Consider the following 19,979-nt stretch of genomic DNA (forward strand, 5'->3'; position numbering starts at 1 on the left):
ATAAAGACTAAAAAAAAAAATAACAAATGCTTCATCAGATCAGCAACCATTCATCAAGTTATAATTCTTCATTAATCTTCACTAAAAACAGCGTCTTTCAAAATTACTCAAAAAATCAATGAGCAAGAAAAATCGTTGGCGCGATTATCAAATGCTTCATCAGATCAGCAACCACTCGTCATGTCTTAGTTCTTCATTAATCTTCACTAAAAACAGCGTTCTTCAAAATTACTAAAAAATCAATGAGCAGGAAAAAATCGTTAGCTTCAATAACAAATGCTTCATCAGATCAGCAACCATTCATCAAGTTTTAATTCTTCATTAATCTTCACTAAAAACAGCGTTCTTCAAAATTACTCAAAAAATCAATGAGCAAGAAAAATCGTTGGCGCGATTATCAAATGCTTCATCAGATCAGCAACCACTCGTCATGTCTTAGTTCTTCATTAATCTTCACTAAAAGCAGCGTTGTTCAAAATTACTAAAAAATCAATGAGCAGGAAAAAGTCGTTAGCTTCAATAACAAATGCTCTTAGTCTGTAGATTAAAAAAACACCTTAATAAAGACTAAAAAAAAAAAAAAATAACAAATGCTTCATCAGATCAGCAACCATTCATCAAATTTTAATTCTCCATTAATCTTCACTAAAAACAGCGTTCTTCAAAATTACTAAAAAATCAATGAGCAAGAAAAATCGTTAGCTTCAATAACAAATGCTTCATCAGATCAGCAGCCATTCATCAAGTTTTAATTCTTCATTAATCTTCATTAAAGCATTCTTCAAAATTACACAAAAAATCAATGAGCAAGAAAAAATCGTTGGCTTGATTAACAAATGCTCTATCAGATCAACAACCATTAATCAAGTTTTAATTTTTCATTATCCTTCACTGAAAACAGCATTCAGCAAAGCAAAAATCGTTTGCGCGATTATGAAAAGAAAAGCTGCATCAGATCAACAACTACCTATTCATCATGTGTTAATTCCTAATCTTGTAAAATATTATGCTTATGCAGTTTCTCAAATAAATTATTTATTTGCATTAATATTAATGCAGCTAGGTACTCTCGTACTCATAAGGAATTGCCTCATACCTATCACAGGAATATTCAATATCTAAGCTCATAGTGCTAAGCTCCACATACATTATGTGCTATCTAATTTTATTACTGTATTATCAAAAGTAATATAAACTTTTATAAATTTTGAATATACCCAATTTACTTCCTTGACCTCACTGAAACAAATATTGTAAAAGGTTTGCGTGATCTATTCAATAATCTATTAAACTATTAATTTATAAATCGTGTACCTAAAAACATCGATGAAATTTGCTTTCATATTAAATATTTTGTTAGCATAATGGAAAGAAGTAGTAACTGTTGACGTAATCGCACATATATTTGGTATTCATCCAATTTTAGACCATCAATTGAAAGGCTATCGTAGTAAATAATAATTAATACTTTTTATCTGTGCGATGATGTTAATTTTGGATTTTCTATAATTACTGTTCAATCTTGAACATATTAGAATTTGCCAACCGACGAAATTTGCTGCTATTTATTGATTTAATTATTGTCTTTTATCCACCCGAAAACTTGATTCGAATTGCTAATAATAAATAATTATCTTAACTCACCATTCCAGACATTATTTCACTTATTATGGTACATAATATTCATTTTGATTAAAAATAATTTGAAATTAAAAACATCACTACGCGAAACTGTATGGATTCGATTCGAACTCAGCAGGAAAAAAGCTCGACCTGTGAAATCAGCCGGCAAAAAGCTCAATATTGTGAAGCTAGCAGGAAAAAAGCCCAAAATGTGAAGTTAGCAGGAAAAATATTTTTTCCTGCTCATAGTTCATGCGCTCAGGCACAGGTGGCGCACTAAAAGAGCTTTTTTCCTGCTCGATTTTTCCTGCTAGTTTAGCAGAGGTACTTGATTAAAGAAATGTTTACGAATTGTTGACGACAGAGGAAACAAAAAATAAATAAAAGCTGCCAGTTATGCACGGAAAACCTCACAAATCAGATAACTGACAGGCTGGCTATAGTGTCTTTTCATTTGTATACCTAGAACTCTACACACCGGTGGAGACTTCAAGCGCAACACCGAAAAATTCCAAGTGCGATATCCCGGTTATTAGTTCCTGGCTGGATTATCGTTTATTTTTATCGACATTTTTAGTAAACATCCACTACCTAATTTTAGGTAAAATAAAAACCTAATTTTAGGTAATCTCATCTAAGCGTGTAGGCGTTTGACATAATCAGTAGGCGTGGGGCGTTGTTGAATTCACCCCTGGATGCGGTGATTACCGTGACGTGATTACACAACAAAACAAAAACTTGTCAAACGCCGAAAGGTTTGTGACTTCGAGGGATTTCGCTTTATATAGAGTATAAATAACTATAAAACTATAGTTTTATTTAGAAATTCTCCTGCCATAATCATCGTAGGTAATTGTAAAACAATATCGATAGTTGTACATAAAGTATATGTTGCTTTTACAGGAAGTTTCTGCCGTTGCTGCAAGATTGTACCGAATATGTAAGCTGTGATCACAGGTCTCCGCAAGTCTCCCCAGCTAATAATAATAGAATACCTGCAGTTATCCTCGGAACCTAAACACAACTGACTGTCAACTTACACCACAAACATGAGGATACCCCTATTCTTCAAATCGCTTCTGTTGAGCATTCCGGTTGGGGTCACATTCTTTGACTGTGTTGGCTATGTCGCCCGAGTGGAAGGTATCTCGATGCAACCGGCGCTAAACCCCGACGGAAGCCCTGTGACCGACTACGTGTTCCTGTCTCGATGGGCTGTCCGAAATATGGAAGTTGATCGTGGCGACGTGGTTTCATTAGTTTCTCCTAAGGATCCCGGTCAGAAGATTATCAAACGAGTGGTCGGACTGCAAGGCGATATCATTTCTACGCTTGGCTATAAGGTTCCATATGTTAAGGTCCCCGAGGGACACTGTTGGATCGAGGGCGATCACACAGGTTAGTACTATTTGTTTTCATTAGTATGTACATGATTTTAAAGTATACCTTTCATAATGCAGGTAATTCTTTGGATAGCAACTCTTTTGGTCCCGTATCACTGGGACTGATAACTGCTCGGGCTACACAAATTGTTTGGCCACCATCACGCTGGCAATCGTTGCACTCAAATGTTCCTAAAACGCGGCATCCGATATCGCTTGGGAAATCGACAAATTCGAGCAGTAGTAATAGCGCCCCTAATCCAATATTGCAAGCGCAGGAGAAACCATCGTAAACTATTTTTTTTACATGAAATGCTTAGCATCACCATCAGGTCTAAAATCAGGTGCGCTCATGTTGCTGTTTAAGGAACCACAAATTGTTAAACAGTAGATCCAAATTATTTTAATTTTGAAGATATTTTTTAGCGTTAATGTCAAGAATACTTTCGCGGATGTTTCTAAATATATTGTCAATGAAAATCAATAATGCCCGAAAATTTCAATTCAAATTTTAAATTTAAAAAATTACGCATCTTTACTATTTTGTCATTCCCATAGATCAGTTGAGTTGGATTGGGGTTGGTCTTGACTGCTTCCGAATCTCAAGCTAAATATCGATTCCTATAATCATATAAAGGGCTTCCTGTTAGCCTTTCGGGCAAAGGCGTTAGATTGCTAAACTAGAGATAGCGAGTATGATTGTCAGTCCAGTCTACGAAATTCGTGGGTGGGAAAAATGTTCGATTCACTATAATAGGCATAGCGTCAGATGACGATCGATTTGACATACGCCTTTGCTCGCAAGACTAACACTGAGGTTGAATTCCATTTTCGAATGTAGGTAATGAGAATGAATGTATAGAGTCGAAAACATCTCCTAACACTCATAAACATAAAACAAGCTAGTTGACCTTATGAACCATTTACATTTTATTTGGCAAATTTAATCTATTTTTAATACTTACCATTGTTTCCTTAACTATTGTGCTATTGCTTTAAAGCCAAATTGCTCGACCACTCGAATTGTGTGCTCTACAGCGACACCTTCGCGGATTACCTTGTACAGGCCAATCTGCGACAGATCAATAACTGTTGAAGCCGCTCGTTGTTCTTCCCGAACTCCTAGTTGCCCTCCATCAAAAACAGCGCCTAGCGCTGGCCACAGTTTCTGGAACTCTCTAACATTCAATGTACTTTGCTCGGAGCTCTTATTTGCACTAGTAAGTGCCACCGGTAATCGGAATTCTCTGGAAACATTTCTGATGAAGTCGAAATCAGGAATCCTTATTCCAATCTTTTCAACTCCCGGATTGAGATACGGATTATCAAGATTAGCAGATTTCCGAACAATGAGGGTTACAGGTCCAGGAAGTAACTGTGCGAGCAACTTATCCGGCAGATGATCTGCTTGTCCCCAAAATCGAAAATCGCAGAAATCCGCAACGCATATAGCCACTGGTTTTTTCTCCTCTCGTCCCTTGATAGCATAAAGTCTTTGAATAGCATTGGGATCGTTTGCACTGCATGCTAACCCGTACACGGTATCAGTAGGAAGCGCAATGACTTTACCAGATTCGAGCAGGTTAGCAGCCTGGCGAATCGCTTGATCGTCATTGGCGTTCATAACAGAACTAGTCACAATTGTAGACATTTCCTCTAACTTCATTTTTGAATGTAATCTAAATCTTTTCATTGATGGCAACTTACGCGCCAAAATCATGTCTTTCCAGTCTCAATAGCTTATCAAAGTGCACAATCCTCAAAATTAAATTATTCTCTCCAATTATGACCACAGGTAGGATTACAACATTTGTAGAACGTTGTCATAGGTTCATCTGCCGAACGAGTTTGCATCTGCATAAAATACGCACGATTATGGGCACAAGCCGGACAATCGGCGTCAGTTGAATCTACGTTTTCCCAGGCAGCCGCACCGCCCATAACATGATCAACTTCCTGCAAACCAATAATCATATTACAAAAGTTTTTATTCAATTTCTACAACATACATTTAAATAAGGAGAATAATAATAAATTTATTACAATTATACTAACCTTCAGCTTAGGATAGATTCGCGTCGATATCTTGCGCTTTATCTTGCAAATGTAAGGACATGTGTTGCACGAGAACCGGAGTGAATCAGTGCCCTCCTCCACCAAAAGCAGATTACCGCAAGTTGGACAAAACATTAACATCGTTAAAAAACACCAGATAATTTTGCCACGTTAGAATAAAGATGTAAAATTGATTCGCAAAAGGGAAAATCCAAAATTAACTTCATTTATTTACCTTCTCCGTATCCAGACCAGATGACACGCACGTGGGCAACTGTCACAAAAAAGAGACTGGCGGTTCGCGGTTGACGTTTTTTTAATAGACCAGTGCATGATGACGTAGGTTGACAGTTCACAGAGCTTGTTTACAGGGACTTACACGTAAAAAAATTTAATGTTGTTTATTATTAATATTTCTAATACTTTTTTGCCAAAGCAAGCGCTTAATGACATGTATAAGAAAAAACTTATACATCGCATTAGTCACATACATTCGGAAACTTATACTTTTCATTAACTTATAAATGTTATTAGATTTTTGATATGGGATCACTCATTAGGTGGCATAATGAAGAGTATAAGTATTTTCGAATGGTTTTTTGCCATAACATATAAGGTTATTTTTTTACGTGTAGTCTCTGGAGCAGCTTCCGGAAAAACTGTTTTGCGATTAATTAAGAATAATGATGTCTGCTGTGGTGGATTTATGTTAGGAATCAAAGAAAAGATATTTTAGTTACTACACGCTTAGATTGATTTACCTATTTATGGGTACTTAATTCACTCATATATGGGTAATTCCAATTATACCAATATTATTAGTGAAACTTACCCAAAAAATCGGTAAAATTTACTGATGTTCTGAAAAAATCGGCTTTACCTATATTTGAGTAATCGCATTTACCCATATTTGGGTGAAAAAATAAAGATAAACAAATTCGACCGACATCGCAGTAGTTTGTGAAATTTCTTTATTTTTATCTCGTCGAAGTTGAGAATATGTAATCGATCCGAAAGTTCTTCATGTAAGCCGAATATAAGGTAACTATTTTGTTGTATTTTATTAAGATTGTTGTATTTTTGATATTTGTATTTTAACTCATCTTTCAGGTTGGAACTTCTCAACTATATCTTTCCAAAATCAGCAGATCAGCAGCACCTCCTCGTTATCGGCGAATGATGAACAATCGCAGGCACCAGGACCGGAAGCTAGTTCCAGATCCACAGGCGGAATGCTTCTGCTGACAGCTGCGAATCTCTGACCACTTAGAATATTCTTAAGAGGTACCAATGGAATCGATAATTCCTCCAACCGTCTAACAACTCCAACGGGAATGTTCGCTCCAATCTGCATGTTTCTCATCCTGTTCCCGATAAATAACCATAGGTACTTGGAGTTGGAAGTTGCTGGATGACGAGGAGAAAAGGGAAAGGAAAAAACAGGCGACTCAAACGGAACGTGAGCGCTGTCATTTCTTTTTGTACCAAGAACTAATTCCTAGCTGCTATTGGATGCTGCTATTGTAGATCCAGTTGGAAACCGAACTGAGATCTCGCGACAATCGCATTTTCTCCCATTTCCGGATGTCGCAACTGCATCACGAGTAGTGCGCAACTATGCCATAGCCGTGCGCCATCATGCGCACCACTCGCGATGCAGTTGCGACATTCGGAAGTGGGATAAAATGCGATTGTCGCGAGAGCTCAGTTCGATTTTCAACTGGATCTACAATACTAAAATAACAATCAGAATTCAGATTTTTTGAATTGGAGGCGTAAGTTGATTAGTGTTTAATAAAATGATTTAGGATTTATATATGATCTTTAAATTTTTCAGATCTATGCGGTCAGTCGCAACTATTTAACCGGATCATTCAGCATTCAGCATATCTGCGTCCGGGAGAGTTACCATCCGCCAGCTGTCACCAGTTCCATAATAGCATGCCGTTCCGCACCGCTTACTCCACCACACCACACTGACCCGTAGCTGCTGCTGAAGGATGTTCCGGTTCGTTCGGGATTCCAGAATGGCAGAACTTCCACACTGAACTTCCTCACTGACACGAAGCTGCTGCCGATGCTGCTGCTGAAGGATGTTCCGGTTAGTTCGGGATTTGCTGCCATCAGCCACTGTTATTAGTAATGCAACCAGCAAAATGAAAGTTGAGGAATAAAATTCAAACTATTTTATGAAAAACGCGGTAGTTAAAATAATAAAATAATTTGCATGTATATAACCAATCAAATATTTTACTTATATTTATAAGAATAATTTTTATTCAATAATATTTTCAAAACAAGAACAGGAAAATATCACCCATATTTAGGTGAATTTCACCTATAACAGAATACTCATAAATAGGTAAACATTACCAAAATTCCCATGAACCACTTGTACTCAAATATGGGTAAATGGTACTGTCGTGATCCGCCGGCCATTTTCGAGGCCCGATCCGGTGGTTCACCTGACTGGGTGACGTCCGTCGCTAACCACATTCTACACCAAACTGATGTCTCATTTCAAATGGGCTTTGCTCAAAGCCCCTTCCGAATCTTTCTTTCTCTTTCTATCTCCATCACGAACTTCTATCGTTGTTCTCGAGCTATTGTTCGCTCCGTTGATCGTTACCGCCAAAAATCAGATCGGTAGGTTTTACTAACCCATGTCAAAATTTGGATTCGACCATTTTACCGAATGTAAATAATAATGGATTGGCGTAGGACCACAACTTGACTAATTTAATCTGTTTCATATACTTTCCTCTGATCCCTACAATCCCCTTCACCCCTACTCTCAAAATAAAACTCTATGTATAATAAAATATTTAGTTGATAAGAAAATTATTTTGAGCTTTTTAGTGGAATGTCTTCACTTGTCATAAGACGAGTTTATACCATCCCATTGAATTCCACCACTTAATTGTATCTTGACAGATACGTATTTCGACCTCAACAGTAAGGCCGTCTTCAGTGTCTCGTACTTGACTCGACAAGTCGAGTCAAGTACGAGACACTGAAGACGGCCTTACTGTTGAGGTCGAAATACGTATCTGTCAAGATACAATTAAGTGGTGGAATTCAATGGGATGGTATAAACTCGTCTTATGACAAGTGTATTTAGTTGAATTTATTATTTATTTAGGTTGAAAACAACTGAAATGTAGTTTAAAAAAAAATTAACATCAACAGAGCATACAGCATCTTCAAGTAGCGTTTACTTAGGATGCATAATTCAGGTGATTCAGGTGATTAAGTGATTCGTATACGGATTATATTTTTTGTACATTTTCCTCACCATTGACATGGAAGAAAACAGAATCTTTCTATTCATTAACATTCGATCGGAGATGGATCAGATGGCAAACTCAGCGATCAATTAAAAGCTAATTCATCGTAATGAACACAGCTCAAGACCAGAGTTTAATAAAATTAACAAAAAATCATCGAGTCCCAACTGGAAGAAAAAAAAGGGAACGCTTCAGCATGTAAATAAATATTTTTCGTTTCATTTTTTTCTCGTTTTCAACTCGTCTAAATATTTTGACATTTTCGCATAGGCGTGGAAAAATAATAGCCAAATAATTGGAAAAATAGTTCACCAAAAGCGGCTTTTGAGCAGCACTCAAGTGCAATTTAGATCTTATCAGCACTGTTACAATGTCGTTAATGTGACTATAGAATCGAATTAATGCCATGTTTAATGGCTTAGTGGTTACTTGGGTATCCCTCAAACATCGAAGCCCGAAAATGTTCGACAACATATTTACTAAGAATATTAGTTTATTGTTCTAAAGCTCATTTTACACTAAAACGATCGTTGATTTTGTTTTGCTAGCATGTGTTTACCAAGCTTAAAACACAAATGAAGCAACAAAATAAAAAAATCAAGTTACATATTATATCTCTAAACAAATTAAAATGCACATCTGGTTTGCTATCATGTGTGTTGAGTTTTCCAGGCTCAAGAAGAAATCAAGCCACAAAATCAGAAAAAAAGTTTTAATAATCTAATCTGCTTAAACTATCTCTAGACGAATGAAAAATGCTGATTTTGGGTTTGCTATCAAGAGTTGAGCTTTAAGCACAGAGAACAGACATGGATGCTCGAACAAAGTTTCGTTGAAAACGTGTGTAAAGATTTAAATCGAACCTCAACGCCGCCAACGCAGGCCGCCCGACATAAAAACTTAATATCACTAAGTGATGGCGTTGGCATACACTACATAAACAAGGTAGTGCTGCCACCTAGGAGTGAGCCCAGGAGCAATTCGAAATGAACACTAGCGCTAAAAGTAAAACACGGCAAATTTTTACCATATTTATCAGCACACTAGCACCGCGCAACGGGGGCATAACGACATACTTCAAAATGACCAGTACAAACTTTTACACAAGCACGCGAATGAAGATGAACGTCTGTTCTCTGTGCTTTAAGGCTGAAGAACCTGAAATGAGTTTTACATATTATATCTCAACACGAATGGAAATGCTGATTTTCGTTTTGCTATCATGAGTTGAGTTTTTAATGCTCAAGAACAACAATCAAGCAACAAAATCAGAAAGGTATCTCAAGAAGGTATCATTGTTCACGTTGAGTTTTTCAGACTCATGAAAATCAGTCAAGGAACAAATTCAGAAAAAAAAATAATTATCTGTTCAAAAGGAACAAAAATTGCCAACCGATCACTGCAAACGACGAAATTTATTGAGCGAGGTTTTGTATTATCGCTAGGTATTGCACTAAATTTTCGTTGCATTTCGTTGCAACGGATAAAAATAGCCAAATGACAAAACGACGATAGTGAATCATTCGCAGTTTTTTTTTTCGTCCAATGTGTATTACACCTTAATCAAACTTCCCATGTTAGAAATAATTCGCATCACTTCACACGAAATTGATTCCGTTCATTGCAACCGGATTAATTTCACTTTTTTCGCCATATTCGCTTTTCACTATTTTCGTGGAAACCGTACATTGCAACCGGATTTCGATTAATATGAAAGCACTCCGTCCATGACAACCGGATGCTTACAATTCATTATTCGGGCTTCGTTCATTTCTTCCGAAGCCTATTCCCTTCATTTCATCCAGAAAATTTCCCTTTCAATTTTCTATGGGATTCAGTCTTTCAAGAAAACTCCGTTCATAGCAACCGGAGCTTTGCATTACATCCATCAATATCTGCCATCGTACAAAATATTATTGGATACCGTTCATATCTCCCGGAATCCATTTTGTAAAAAAGCTATCCGTCCATCGCAACCGGAGCTTCATTTTCTACATTAGGCTTTGTTCATCACACCCAAAGCCTGATTCACACCCAAAGACCGGATTCTTTTCATTATATCTTTTTAATAGCTTTCTTGGGAGCACTGCGCCATTTGTCGTGATCCGCCGGCCATTTTCGAGGTCCGATCCGGTGGTTCACCGGACTGGGTGACGTCCGTCGCTAACCACATTCTACACCAAACTGATGTCTCATTTCAAATGGGCTTTGCTCAAAGCCCCTTCCGAATCTTTCTTTCTCTTTCTACCTCCATCACAAACTTCTATCGTTGTTCTCGAGCTATTGTTCGCTCCGTTGATCGTTACCGCCAAAAATCAGATCGGTAGGTTTTACTAACCCATGTCAAAATTTGGATTCGACCATTTTACCGAATGTAAATAATAATGGATTGGCGTAGGACCACAACTTGACTAATTTAATCTGTTTCATATACTTTCCTCTGATCCCTACAGGTACTTCACCCATAAATAGGTATGTGCACTTTTTCGAGATTATAGGTACTGTTTACCCATATTTGAGTGAACTGAACTAAGCGTGTAGATAAAGATTGTCGCTGTCGTCGCTGTCCGGAACATCTTTTGCTGGCAAGGATAGGGGAGCTAAATGTCAAAGAAGGAAAATCCATACGATTTGACAGGTATGTACCACACATGTTTCGGACAGCAGAACAAAGGGAACCGAAGCGACAATCTTCATCTAGTAACTAAAATATCTTTTAATCAAAGCATATCACTAGAATATTCGGATCAAAATGATTTTGAACAAATATTACGGATTTTTATTTCCAGCTGATCGATTTTAATTCTAACACCCTGTAAAGGTAGCCTCACACCTCGGGAATTTGGTTGGCGGATTTTTTCCCCATGTATTTTTGCATATGCGATGTTTTCGGGATTTGGGCACGGAAAATCAAAATCCCAGCCCCATTTAAAATGCACGGGGATCAAAATCCGGCGGAAAATTTTCCCGAGGTGTAAGGTAGCCTTAAACAAGCTCTGTGAACTGTCAAATAATTAAGGTTAACTCAAGATCTTGCATTGGTCTACACGCTTACCTCAGTTTACCCTTAAATACGTAATCAGTTCACCCAAATATGGGTAAATTGTTCTTTACTAATATTATGAGTGAAATTTACTAAAAATATCAGTGAATTTCACTCATATTATTAGTAAGTATGGTCATACCCAAATTTGAGTGATCGAGTTTACCCATTTTAGGATGAAAAAATAATCTTGTAAACAATTCATCAGCATGAAGAGCTCTCAAAGGTTTCTCCCAGGCTACTGACATCCTATTGTTTAGCCCATCGCCAGATCGTAGCCAGGATGTCCTGGGCTATATTTTTTTTTTCATACTGCGTTTCAACGATTACAGCGGCCTATGTCTATTGATGATGATGACACCGCGCTTGTCACCGGGTCGGTTTCTCCTAATTACTTCAACGCTGGGTGGTGCGGATAGAATCGATTTGGTTGTCAAACTGAAGCCAAAATTTTCTATTGTGCCGGAGCCAAACATTGAAGATTGTGCGGTTATGTTCGTTTCTGATCTAATATTGAGAAGTATTGTTATTATTTTGGGAAAAAAATAAAAATAAACTTTGTTTGAGTTTTTTATTCTTTGTAACAAATATTCTCACATTATATTTCAAGTGGAAAATTAGTGGGAATGCAACTAAAAAGCACTCGTTACGAAATTTCACGAGATTCAGCAGCTGATTGGAGCATGAATGTATGTAAACAATCGTAAAGTCATGTAGAGTCTAGCGCATTTGTGCGCTCTCATGCAGCGTGGAAAGAGAGAGAAATTCGAAGAGCGGGAAATGTTTGACAGCCAAGTAACTGCAAAATAATGTTGTCTATGGGAGTAATTTCACTTTTTCCCTCTGCTGGCTTGAGCGCAGAAAAGCGGCTCTATCCGCAGTACCCAGCTTCAACGTTGCCGCTAAACTATTAAATAAATTGCATAATTTTATAAACTACGGTAGTGCGATATTTATATAAACAATGTAAGCACAGACAAACAGACATAACTCTTGATTGTCGGAATAAAATAGAACAGCAGTTTAACAGCAGAAAACTATTTATTCAACTTGTTCGGTGGAGAGCTTGAACAGGAATGAATGATTTGCTACAATTGTTTATTCAATAAAACTTATGTTGCTATGGAGGCCTTCGGTTTCCAAGGAGGTCATCAGCATACTTTGTTGCCGATTTACTCCAACACCCCCCCTGAATCGGTAAGTCCTAGGAGGGTCCTTAGTTCGCGGAAACGTCCAGGTTCCAGGTGTTTGGTGAACGTGTCCGCTATCTGATTTGCTGTACCAATTTCTTCAATTGTAAGTCGTCCTTGTGCTACATGGTCGCGAAGAAAGTGATGCTTCACATCAATGCGCTTAACACGCTTGTTCTCCGTATTGGCGGTGGTTTTCATGACCGGAAAGTGCGTTCGCACACAGGACGATAGTGTGGTGTCCTTCAAGCTAGATTCTGGAGCCACCGATCATCTTGTGAACGTGAACCACTGTTTCGCCGATCTCACGAAGCTGAAGCAACCCTGAAGGATGTCCTCTACGTACCAGATCTCCGAGCGAATTTGCTGTCTGTGAAGAAGATGGCAAAAGCAGACCTGAATGTCACGTTTTCGAAGACGGAAGCAATCTTGAAGCACGAAGGAGAGCTGATTGCAAGATGTCCCATGCGGGGCGATTTTTACGAGCTCGATCTGTTTGTCGATACTGTGGCGGCGTGGAGCTGCGAACGGTAACCTGTGGCACCTTCGACTTGGCCATTTGGGAGAAAGGAACATGCAAGCACTCGTTAAGCACGGAATGGTAACAGGTATTCCCGAGGAGCCAGGTAAATTGGATTTCTATGATGTTTGTGTTCTCGGAAAGCAGTGCCGAGAACCATTCACGGGTACTAGAGCTCGTGCTGCAAGACCTCTAGTGCACTCCGATGTGTTCGGTCCCATCACACCAGCGGCTTGGGATGGTTCTCGGTACTTACCTTTATTGATGATTACACGCACTTCGCAGTAGCTTATCCCATCAAGAAGAAGTCCGAGGTGTTCCAAAAATTCAAGGAATACGAGGCCATGGCTAGTGCTGCTCTGGAGCACTCGATTTCGAAGCTGACTGTTGATCAAGGGAGTGAGTACTGCTCCAAAGATCAGCGAGCGTTCTACGTTTCCAAGGGGATCCAGATCGAGCCAACCGCAACCTACACACCACAGCAAAATGGGGTGTCCGAAATAGAACAATCGTCGAAAAGGTGCGTGCGATGCTTATTGAAGCCCAAGTTCCGAAGACTCTATGGAATGAAGCGGTCCTAGCGGCGGTGTACCTGACGAATAGAAGTCCAACCAATGCGATATCTGGCTGGAAGACTCCTGCCGAAATGTGGACTGGTCACAAACCGGATCTAAAGAAATTGCATGTCTTCGGATGCAAAGCATTTGCTTGGCTGTCAGCGACACAGAGGAGAAAACTTGAGCCAAAAAGCAAGCCTGCTGTGATGATCGGCTACGCGCCGAATGCATAGCGCCCGTGGGATAAAAAGAAGAGACAGTTATTTCTTGCCAGAGATGTGAAGTTTGATGAGACCAGTTTTCCATTTGCCACCGAGATCCGTGATGAAGCTCCATTGGTTGTTGTTCCGTACGAGTTCGAGGATCAAGACAAGGAAGACGTGCACCACCCGGTGCGGTCTGTTCAAACCAATCAGCCACTCGTGGCTCAACAAGATGACATTCTGACTGACGATGATGACGACGAGGGTGAAAACGAAGTTGACGAAACCGGAGCGCTCCCTTCGCAACTAGACCGTGGTTCAAACCTCGAAATGGTAACCCCGAGGCGCAGCGAACGGGAGCGCAGACTCCCCGGTAAGTTGAAAGAATTTCTGGTTGGGAAACTTTTCACTGCCGCGCAGTCTCCTTCTACAGATGCTGTACAGAACGTTCCCAATGCGCCATTCGACGGTTCCGATGCACGAGATGAGGCTGAGCGTTTGATCTTCGATGTTCCTGAGGCGTACAAGGAAATCGCTGGACGAGCTGACGAAACCCTTTGGCAGCAAGAATTGCAGTCGTTGGCGGACAACCATTGTGACGACGAGAACCGGTCGGCCCTCAACCGTTAATAGTGAACTGCAGGGCATATACTGTGTTCAACAGCTACGCAGTGGAAAACGTCAACGAATGACGAACTGTCATAGATGTCACATGAAGCAGAACGTCAGTGACTATGCAAATTTGGTATTTATAGATTATTGTACTCGATCGCCCAGTAATTTTCCAGTAATTAATAGTATTCCGAAATATTTGAGAATTTACTACAATATTCAATATGTAAGTGTAAAACCTTAAAATTAAATTACCTTAAAACTATTATTATTACCCACTACCTAAAACTTGTTATTATAAAACTGAATTTATTTCTCTAGTTGCAATACCAACACCTATTCTAAAAAAGTTAAACCTAGAGGATTAGTAAGAGATACTGTTAAAATTGTAAGTAAACTGAAATTGTAAGGCTAATTAAATGAACTTATAATAAATTTATTACAGCTAAAGCTGTCTCAACCAACTACGAGTTTATCGGTGGGCTGCTAAAAGAAAACAGTTTCAACAACCATGTTTGGCGATTGGTGAGATGTCCAGCTGGCGTGGTTCCGCTTAAATCGAAATGGGTCTTCAGAGTCAAGCCAGACGACCGAGGCGAAGCAGTTCGTTACAAGGCACGCCTGGTGGCGAAAGGATTCCTGCAGAAGGCCGGCATCGACTACAACGAAACGTATTCCCCCGTAGCGAAGTTGACCACAATCCGAACCGTTCTTGCTGTCGCAGTCCACCGAAGGATGCACGTTCACCAACTCGATGTGAAGACCGCGTTCCTGTACGGTGAGCTGGAAGAAGATGTGTATATGGCCATACTTGAGGCATTACGGCACCACCGCACCTCGTATGCAAGCTGGAACGTTCACTCTACGGACTGAAGCAAAGCCCACGCTGTTGGAACAGCAAGCTGAACGACCTCCTACTGGATTTCGGGTTTACTCGTTCGCGACACGACTACTGTCTGTATACCAGGATCGACGATCGAGGGAGGGTATTCATCATCATCTATGTGGACGATTTGCTGATCGCATCCGATCGGCTAAACCTGGTGCAGGAAATCAAGCGTGCACTGTTCAAGAAGCTTCAGATGACGGACTGCGGCGGTATAAACCACTTCCTCGGAATTAAGATCCGATACGATAGCGCCACCGGTAAGATGTCCCTGATGCAAGAAGCTGCTGTGGACCGTGTCCTAGCAAAGTTCGGAATGCAAGAGTGCAATCCCGTCAAGACTCCAATGGAGAAGGGCTGTCTCCTACCGGCGCGATCTGTGAATCCTGTGTCGCATCCGTACCGTGAGTTGCTGGGCAGCCTTATGTACACAATGTTGTGTGTCCGACCCGACATATGCTATGCGGTTGGATACCTGGGGCGCTTCCAAAATCAACCTGGTGAAACTCACTGGCAAGCGCTGAAGAGAATAGTTCGGTACATGAAGGGTACGAAGAACCTCAAACTTCAGTACAAGCAGCACAACGACGCTGAGGCACTAGTCGGATACGCAGACGCCGACTGGGCGTCGGACACTAAAGATAGAAAATCTGTTAGCGGCTACATTTTCAAGGTTTATGGTAACACCGTGTCCTGGACTAGCCGCAAGCAACAAACCGTTGCGTTATCGTCGTGCGAAGCAGAGTATGCAGCCTTGAGTGCCGCGGCTTCCGAAGGGCTGTGGCTTCACGGAATCCTCCAGGACCTCAAACAAGTCCAACCGAATATGGCGTTCAAATTTTTTGAAGACAACCGTGGCTGCATTTTGATGGCCGCCAATACGGAGAACAAGCGTGTTAAGCACATTGATGTGAAGCACCACTTTCTTCGCGACCATGTAGCACAAGGACGACTTACAATTGAAGAAATTGGTACAGCGAATCAGATAGCGGACACGTTCACCAAACCCATGGAACCTGGACGTTTCCGCGAACTAAGGACCCTCCTAGGACTTACCAATTCAGGGGGGGGGGGTGTTGGAGTAAATCGGCATCAAAGTATGCTGATGACCTCCTTGGAGACCGAAGGAATCCATAGCAACATAAGTTTTATTGAATAAACAATTATAGCAAATCATTCATTCCTGTTCAAGCTCTCCACCGAACAAGTTGAATAAATAGTTTTCTGCTGCTAAACTGCTGTTCTATTTTATTCCGACCATCAAGAGGTTTCTTCAAGCTTCGCCCCGGCCAACTTCAGTTGTCGGATCAGCTCTTCGAATGTTTCAGGTGATATTTCACGGATGAACCCTCAGCCATTCGCAGCTTCGCAAGTTGCTTTCTGACGAATGTCTGCGACGAGACGGACTTCTTGGCGTAGACGGCTTCAAGGCTGCTCCAAACTTCCTTTGCCGTCTCCTTGTCCCGGACAAGATCCAGCAGATCGTCATGGATAAATGAGATCAGCAGGTACGCCGCTTTACCGTCTTCTTCCTGGAACTTCGCAAGCTCGGCCGGTTCCGCTGGAGGATCCTTCTTGATGACATCCAATAGCTTCACGGACTTCAAATACTTCTCCACTCGAAAACGCCAATTGTCAAAGCCGGTGCCCAAGAACAACGGGATCCCGTGGACCGAATACTTGCGTGAGTCGCCCATAACTTCTTGATTGTCGGAATAAAATAGAACAGCAGTTTAACAGCAGAATTATTTATTCAACTTGTTCGGTGGAGAGCTTGAACAGGAATGAATGATCTGCTACAATTGTTTATTCAATAAAACTTATGTTGCTATGGAGGCCTTCGGTCTCCAAGGAGGTCATCAGCATACTTTGTTGCCGATTTACTCCAACAATAACACATTGAACATTTACTCATCAAATTCATCGTCATTCAAACACTAACGATATCTGTCAATTTCGGTTAGTTGGGCAAATCACGAACCAGATGACGGTAGTGAGCAAACGTCAAACTCGAGCAAATCCAATGAGCGCGCCATGAGTGATCGATTGGCCAACTAATGATTATTTCAATCGGCCAGTAAATCATTGAACGATGGAAATTTGACGAGTGTTATGTCTGTTTGTCTGTGATGTAAGCAGAGCTTGAAATATTCATCTTCATGAAGCAACTTCAGTCCGACTTTTGACAAATATCGCATGAATATTCAAAACATAGAATGACATAGTCAGACGACTACTCCACAAACTCATTCATTCGACTGTCACTGAGTGTGGTCACTATGTGGAGAAAAACAGATAATTAACATTGTTTACATTGATGTTTACCGTTGAAAGTGCCTCGCGGATGAAAATCGGGTTCAGTTCTATGTGATAAATTATTTTACTTTTGTAAAACTTGTTCAGATTTCAGATAATCTATCAATTTGTAGAATGTGCATAAATATTCAATGACTAACATTCAATCGAATATTGACAGTCAAGAGCCGACTATGAATGTGTTTGGAAGTGAGCGGACAAGTGAAGAAAGTTTGACTTCACCAAAAATTTTCGATTATTTTACACTCTGGATGTAAGTATATATCCTTATTTCACAGCTCCAAAAGATATCATTTTTTTGGTTCACACCTCGGGAATTTGGTCCACGGATTTTTTCCCCATGTATTTTTGCATATGCGATGTTTTCGGAATTTGGGCACGGAAAATAAAAATCCCGACCACCTTTAAAGGTAGCCTCACACCTCGGGAATTTGGTTCGTGGATTTTTTCCCCATGTATTTTTGCATATGCGATGTTTTCGGGTTTTGGGCACGGAAAATAAAAATCCCGCCCCCCTTTAAAATACACGGGGACCAAATTCCGGCGGAAAATTTTCCCGAGGTGTCCTTAAGGCCACCTTACACCTCGGGAAAAATTTCCTCCGGATTTTGGTCCCCGTGCATTTTAAATGGGCCCGGGATTTTGATTTTCCGTGCCCAAATCCCGAAAACATCGCATATGCAAAAATGCATGGTGAAAAAATCCGCGGACCAAATTCCCGAGGTGTAAAGGCCACCTTACACCTCAGGAATTTGATCCGCGGATTTTTTCCCCATGCATTTTTGCATATGCGATGTTTTCGGGATTTGGACACGGAAAATCAAAATCCCGGCCCCCTTTAAAATACACGGGGACCAAATTCCGGCGGAAAATTTTCCCGAGGTGTAAGGCAGCCTTTAAAATACACGGGGACCAAATTCCGGCGGAAAATTTTGAACCCCGTGCATTTTAAATGGGGCCGGGATTTTGATTTTCCGTGTCCAAATACCAAAAACATCGCATATGCAAAAATGCATGGGGAAAAAATCCGCGGACCAAATTCCCGAGGTGTGAGGCTACCTTTAAATGGGGCCGGGATTTTGATTTTCCGTGTCCAAATCCCGAAAACATCGCATATGCAAAAATGCATGGGGAAAAAATCCGCGGACCAAATTCCCGAGGTGTGAGGCTACCTTAAAGGCTGCCTCACACCTCGGGAAAATTTTCCAGCGGATTTTGAGCCCCGTGTATTTTAAATGGGGCCGGGATTTTGATTTTCCGTGTCCACATTCCGAAAACATCGCATATGCAAAAATGCATGGGGAAAAAATCCGCGAACCAAATTCCCGAGGTGTGAGGCTACCTTAAACCGCTGAACATTATTCCATGTCGGAATTTTCCGCCTGCAGCTGCGCATCCCGAAAAATGTGAATATTCGTCGGTTCGGTGTTGAAACTGTCCGGAAGTATTCCTTATGATATCGATAATAAATTGACGGAAGGTCGCCTTTAAGGTAGCCTCACACCTCGGAAATTTGGTTGGCAGATTTTTTCCCCATGTATTTTTGCATATGCGATGTTTTCGGGATTTGGGCACGGAAAATCAAAATCCCGGCCCCATTTAAAATGCACGAGGATCAAAATCCGGCGGAAAATTTTCCCGAGGTGTAAGGTTGCCTTAAAGGTAGCCTCACACCTCGGGAATTTGGTCCGCAGATTTTTTCTCCATGCATTTTTGCATATGCGATGTTTTCGGAATTTGGGCACGGAAAATAAAAATCCCGGCCCCATTTAAAATGCACGTGGTTCAAAATCCGGCGGAAAATTTTCCCGAGGTGTAAGATAGCCTTAAAGGCTATTTTTCCGCCGGATTTTGATCCCCGTGCATTTCAAATGTTGCCGGGATTTTGATTTTCCGTGCTCAAAATCCGAAAACATCGCATATGCAAAAATATGAGGTGTGAGGCTACCTTAAGGGGGTCGGGATTATTTTCCGTGCCCAAATTCCGAAAACATCGCATATGCTAAAATACATGGGGAAAAAATCCGTGGACCAAATTCCCGAGGTGTGAACCAAAAAAATTATATCTTTTGGAGCTGTGAAATAAGGATATGTATATACTTACATCACAGACAAACAGACATAACACTCATAACTTTTCTTATTTAAAAGATTATAATAGACCCTCTTATTAAATTTCAGGTACGCTCAACATTAAAGCCAATAGCTGTGACGAAATCACAAAATGCTTGTGCAATCATGAAGTTATGCGCGATATCCGCTCAATCAAAACCAGATCAGTACAGTCCCGATGGAATCGGGTGGT

General features: G+C 40.4%; 4 protein-coding genes across 5 annotated transcripts; 1 reads left to right on the forward strand and 3 right to left on the reverse strand.

The window, feature by feature from the left end:
- The first annotated feature begins 2,312 nt into the window (after nucleotides 1–2,312).
- On the forward strand, nucleotides 2,313–3,492 carry LOC134218519 (mitochondrial inner membrane protease subunit 2). Of its 2 annotated transcripts, none has more exons than XM_062697627.1 (3): nucleotides 2,313–2,468; nucleotides 2,527–3,021; nucleotides 3,084–3,492. In XM_062697627.1, exons 2-3 carry the CDS (start codon nucleotides 2,673–2,675, stop codon nucleotides 3,296–3,298), a joined length of 564 nt encoding a protein of 187 aa, XP_062553611.1. In that variant the 5' UTR covers nucleotides 2,313–2,468; nucleotides 2,527–2,672; the 3' UTR covers nucleotides 3,299–3,492. The 2 variants fall into 2 exon arrangements, with proteins under 2 accessions (XP_062553611.1, XP_062553610.1); XM_062697626.1 differs by having other exon boundaries at nucleotides 2,315–2,472.
- A 419-nt stretch (nucleotides 3,493–3,911) lies between these two features.
- Nucleotides 3,912–4,725, reverse strand: LOC134218518 (threonylcarbamoyl-AMP synthase). The gene has a single exon (XM_062697625.1). It carries the CDS (start codon nucleotides 4,723–4,725, stop codon nucleotides 3,985–3,987), a length of 741 nt encoding a protein of 246 aa, XP_062553609.1. The 3' UTR covers nucleotides 3,912–3,984.
- A 50-nt stretch (nucleotides 4,726–4,775) lies between these two features.
- On the reverse strand, nucleotides 4,776–5,289 carry LOC134218520 (DNA-directed RNA polymerase III subunit RPC10). Its single transcript, XM_062697628.1, has 2 exons — nucleotides 5,061–5,289; nucleotides 4,776–4,961 (listed from the first exon to the last, which is right to left on the reverse strand). The coding sequence occupies exons 1-2, from the start codon at nucleotides 5,199–5,201 to the stop codon at nucleotides 4,776–4,778; spliced, it is 327 nt and encodes a 108-aa protein (XP_062553612.1). The 5' UTR covers nucleotides 5,202–5,289.
- A 1,538-nt stretch (nucleotides 5,290–6,827) lies between these two features.
- On the reverse strand, nucleotides 6,828–7,830 carry LOC134214347 (uncharacterized). Its single transcript, XM_062693742.1, has 2 exons — nucleotides 7,434–7,830; nucleotides 6,828–7,190 (listed from the first exon to the last, which is right to left on the reverse strand). Exons 1-2 carry the CDS (start codon nucleotides 7,554–7,556, stop codon nucleotides 6,966–6,968), a joined length of 348 nt encoding a protein of 115 aa, XP_062549726.1. The 5' UTR covers nucleotides 7,557–7,830; the 3' UTR covers nucleotides 6,828–6,965.
- Nucleotides 7,831–19,979: the final 12,149 nt, after the last annotated feature.

Source organism: Armigeres subalbatus, chromosome 2, assembly GCF_024139115.2.
Source record: "Armigeres subalbatus isolate Guangzhou_Male chromosome 2, GZ_Asu_2, whole genome shotgun sequence".
NCBI classification, from domain to species: Eukaryota; Metazoa; Arthropoda; class Insecta; order Diptera; family Culicidae; genus Armigeres; species Armigeres subalbatus.